At 59.3% G+C, this 4,831-nt stretch overlaps 1 protein-coding gene across 1 annotated transcript; it reads left to right on the top strand.

Annotated features, from left to right (window-relative positions):
• Positions 1-2,486: 2,486 nt before the first annotated feature.
• MYF5 (myogenic factor 5) lies at positions 2,487-3,702 on the top strand (the record flags this gene model as incomplete). The annotated part of the gene is made up of 3 exons (XM_079549102.1): positions 2,487-2,993; positions 3,341-3,416; positions 3,509-3,702. The coding sequence occupies 3 exons, from the start codon at positions 2,487-2,489 to the stop codon at positions 3,700-3,702; spliced, it is 777 nt and encodes a 258-aa protein (XP_079405228.1).
• Positions 3,703-4,831: the final 1,129 nt, after the last annotated feature.

Below are 4,831 nucleotides of genomic sequence, written 5' to 3'. Positions count from 1 at the left end.
CAGAACGCGTAGGGTTTTTGAAGCAAACGGGCAGGGGAACGGGAGCGGGGGGCGGGGGAAGAGTAGGCAAATAACGGAGCCATGTGCTCGCCGGCAGCCCTCCGGCAGCGGGAACTGCGACTTTCCCAGTCCCAAGGCTGCTAAAAGCCCCCGCGTGTCCCTTTGATCTCTCCTGGGAGTCCCGGAGTGCCGGCAGAGGCCAATGCCTTCCTCAGCTGTCCCCACCCGACCCCCCCGGCAGGTACCGATGTGTTTACTTAGGTGCGCCGTTCCCAGCACGGGGACCAAACGCGCCTTTCTTGCCGGGAGCGGCCGCTGCGGTAGCGCACAGACACAGCTCTGCCTCAACGGGCCGAGCCCACCCCCAAGCCTGCATACCCCGCGGTTTCCGTCAGAAGCATTTTGTTGCAAAGGGCTGGAAGCCCCCTCCCCTGCAGCCGCAGCCGTGTAAGTCTGCGTCTGCGCTCCCCTCTCGTTAGTTCCAGTCTCCTGCCGCACTTAGAATTTGTTGTGAGATCACTTTACCAGAGGAGCTGGGCGCTCCCGAGGGACATCAGTGCACGCTTTGTGCTGCACAGCTTCCCCTCTTCCCACCCCCAGACAGCCAAGCACGGCGGTCGAGGCTTTCCCAGCCCCGCACGGACCGCGGTGCACGCAGCCCCGGCTCCGTCGCACCGCACGCACAGCGCCGGGCGGTGGAAGCGCGGCCGCCGGCCCGAAAAGGGCCGAGCGTGTTTGTACACAAAGCTGCACACAGCTCTAGTTTAGCCGGCGCGAACGTCGTACATCAAATGGGGGGGAGGGGGGTGAGCTACAGCCCAGTGACGGGTTCACGTTACCGCGGAGCTGAGCCTTCCCGGCCGGCGGCTTAACGCACGGCCGCGCTGCCCGGCACAGGCACGGAGTGCTCGTCCTTGCCTCTCTGTAACTTCAGTCCTTAGAGCAACTTTCTGCTTTTCGTGCAGTATTCCTTTCAGAGGGGGCTCACCCACTTATGGCCCCATACAAACCACTGCAGTGCAGATGCAGCCCTCCCAAGCCCCTAGATCTTTCTTATATAGAAGGGTGCATACACGCTTGCAGTTTCCTTTAGGAGAAGTTTCATCCTAAGAATGAAAATCCCTTTCTCCTTCCCCCCCCCCCCCCCCCCCCCCCTTTTTTTTTTTTTTTATCCTGGCAGGAGAGGGATGAGAGTGCAGGGCAGGGGTCCTGCAAGGGTCAGGGGGAGATCCTAACCCCAGACCCTGCTTATTGCCCAGGCAGGTGCAGAAGCTTTGGGTGGGCGCTGTGTCTGAGACTGTGTCCCTCTGAAGGCTCCTGAAACCAATGGGGTGGGAATGTCCCTTTCTTCCCCTTCCCACAGCCCTTGCTGCAGCCCAGCCCTCTACCTGGCACCACACCGCTCCATCCAAATCACTGCAGGCTACTTTCCCTCTGTCTGTGGTAGCCTAATGACATAATTTTATTCCCAGGTAGGGAAAGTTTCCTTTGCACTCTCCTAATATTTTCCCCTACTGCAAAAGCCACCTGGCTGAAACCAAAGGGTTCCCGCACATTAGCAGCTGCCTGTTAAATGGCTTCATTACCGCTCTAATGACCCCTGCGCAGCTCTGCCCGCTACTGCTGCGGCTGGGCCTCCGCAGGGCTTTGTCCCTGCCCTGTGTAAAGTTACCGAGAGGTTTGGGGTTAGAAATTTTACACTTCCAGGAGGGGTTTGTTATGCCGGCAGCTGGGATGCATCTGTAACGGTGCAAGTTGGCCTGAAAGCAGAAAATCAGCGGGCCCAGGGCACTGCGCGGCTGTTGTGTCTCTGGCAGCATCAGGTCGCACACGGAGGAGAAGCAATGGGAAGGAGTTTGTCTGGCAGCAAACGCACTTTGTGAGCGCTTCTCCATGTGACCCAATCTAAGAGCACAAACATCTGTTTGCCTGCTCCTTGCTACACATAGCTGTCCTTGTTGTCCCCTCTTGTGGGAACACAGCTTTAATTACAGGACAAAGTGCCTTCTGAGATCAACGGGTGAATGCGAGTGCTGAAAGAGGAGTAAATCATGTCACGTTGGATCTGTAGTGTGGGAATAGGGATAGGAGAGCAGGCACTGCGGGTGCGGCGGGATTCATTCCCCTTGGTGATGGCAAGGTGATGCAGGGGGTGATATGGGGAATGTCCATGGTCCATGCACTCACTGCCCATCTTTTTTTTTCCCTCCCCAAGCTCCCCAGTTTGGTGTAGGCTTTAGAGACTGCTCGAAGGCGGGTGAAGAGCAAATCAGCCCCTTGGGGGCCAGAGGGGGCCTGCCCAGCCGGGCAGGGGCTGCGGGGGATATGCTAATGGAGCCGGGCCGCTGCGGGCCAACCTCCCACAATGCGCCTATATAGGGCCCCGCATCAGCCGGCGGCTACTTTGTCTCGGGTCGCTAATTGCAGAGGGAATCACTGCACTGCGCTGCGAGCTGCCAGCCCACTCTGCTGCCTCGGACGAAGAGATGGAGGTGATGGACAGCTGCCAGTTCTCCCCATCCGAGCTCTTCTATGACAGCTCCTGCCTGTCGTCCCCTGAGGGTGAGTTCCCCGAGGATTTTGAGCCAAGGGAGCTGCCTCCCTTTGGAGCCCCCGTGCCCCCTGAGCCTGCCTGCCCTGAGGAAGAGGAGCACGTCCGGGCCCCCAGTGGACACCACCAGGCTGGCCACTGCCTCATGTGGGCTTGCAAAGCCTGCAAGAGGAAATCCACCACCATGGACCGGCGGAAGGCAGCCACTATGAGGGAGAGGAGGAGGCTGAAGAAAGTAAACCAAGCATTCGAGACCTTGAAGAGGTGCACCACAGCCAACCCCAACCAGAGACTCCCCAAAGTGGAGATCCTGAGGAACGCCATCAGGTACATCGAGAGCCTCCAGGAGCTCTTAAGGGAACAGGTGGAGAACTACTATCACCTGCCGGGACAGAGTTGCTCCGAGCCCACCAGCCCCAGCTCCAGCTGCTCCGATGGGATGGTAAGAGCAGGGCAGGGTGAGGGGCAGCTCACGATGGGCTCGAGCAAGGGTCCTTGGCAGTGGGACTTTGGGAAAAGGTGGATAACTTGGGTGAAATCTTAAAAATGTTGGACAATTTGAGTTCCCACCAGCCCTTTCCTAAATTTAAGCTTGCACATGGGCTTTAGGGCACCCAGCAGGCACCCCAGCCTCTGCTCGCCCTTTGTCCCCTCCGTTTGAGGCCGTGCGTGGGGAGGGAGGTGCAACCCGGCTGGAGCGCACCCGAGGGGCCGCTGCCCGCTCTACCGGGATGCTTCGGGGGGCTGCGCGGGCGGACGGGCCGGCACTGGCCCCTCGCTGTCTTGCAGGCGGACTGCGGCAGCCCGGTCTGGCCGGCGAGAGGCAGCAGCTTCGAGGCGGGGTACTGCCCCGAGATGCCCCACGGTAAGGCCGGCGGCGGGCGGGGGGCTCGGGGCGGCCGGCGGGCGGGGGTCGCGTCTGGGCGGCCTGCGGTAAGCGGCTGGCCCCGGTGCCAGGTTACGCGGCGGAGCAGAGCGGCGCGCTGTCCAGCCTGGACTGCCTCTCCAGCATCGTGGACCGCCTCTCTCCGGCAGAGGAGCCGGGGCTGCCCCTTCGCCACGCCGGCTCGCTCTCGCCAGGCGCCAGCATCGACTCGGGGCCCGGGACGCCCGGCTCGCCGCCTCCCCGACGGACCTACCAGGCGCTATGAAGGGCCGGGGCCACCGCCCGTTCCGGGGCTGACCCCGGCTGCCCTCTCGTCCGGCCTCCCCGCAAAAGCTCTCGGGAGGGAGGAGCGGCCCCGGCTCCGCTGCCGTCGGGGCTGGGGGCGATGCCGCCGCCCGGCGCAGCCCCCGGGGCTCGGGACGCGTGTGCTGCCCTGGAAACCCCGCTGCAAATAAAGCGTGCTACCACACAGCCGGCTCGCCTGGTGCTTCTTTAACCGCATCCCCGCGTGCTCACGGGGGCCCGGCTGTAGTGCCCGGCCTGGCTGGGAGCTCTTGGCTCCCCCACCCGCATGGGTGCTGCTCTGGGGCTGCTCACGGGGGAGCAGAACTCTGCAGGGTCAGATTCTCCCTCCTGCTACTAGCACTTTCCTTTATTTTCTGTGAGAGTGGCAATCATATTTAATTTTCATCATCTGTTGCAAAGCCCTTGCTTCTTTCCATGGATCCAAAGACCAAACGTGTCAGGACTTGGCTACAGCATTGCATGATCACTTCCTTCTGTGAAAGACTGCATGACCCAGGCCTGATACCCTGTAGGGGAATTCTGATCTCAGTCACTCTCAGTGCTTTTGCAAAGACAAATTTAGCAGATTTGCAAAGAACAGACCACAGTTTGGTTTCACAACCCACAAGGTACATTTTGCAATATTCAGAAAGCAATGTAGAAGTGTCTGTACCTCCTGCCTTTTGGTCCCACTAGTCTGGATGAAAATCCTTGACCTAATATTTGCAGTTGTGTGGACCTAGAAACAGCCAGATCAAAATTTCATGAGTTTCAGCTATTTCCTTCCAGGCGTGCTTCTCTTCTGCCTCTTTCTCCCATGAAACAATTCCAACTCTTCTCTAGCTGCAATCAAAAGCTTTTCTAAGCCCCACAAAAGAGATCTGTGAGGGAGAAATGGGCTCCTTTGGAGCACCCAGGAATGTCTTCTCTGGTAAGTACACCAAGTAGAAAGAGAGAAACAATTCACCAGCATGGGTTAGGGATGTCTTTGCCATTTGTATTTGTTGCTAGCAATGGGTGGCCAAGGGGCCTGGAAGTGGTGATTCACCTCTGATAAATCTTTCACTTGAACCTAGCCCAGCTTAGTTACTTCTCCGAAAGCTGCCACC

This window comes from Tetrao urogallus (genome assembly GCF_951394365.1).
Source record: "Tetrao urogallus genome assembly, chromosome: 1".
NCBI lineage: Eukaryota > Metazoa > Chordata > Aves > Galliformes > Phasianidae > Tetrao > Tetrao urogallus.
The sequence above is the reverse complement of the archived record's forward strand: the minus strand, read 5'-3'. Positions and strand labels throughout refer to the sequence as shown.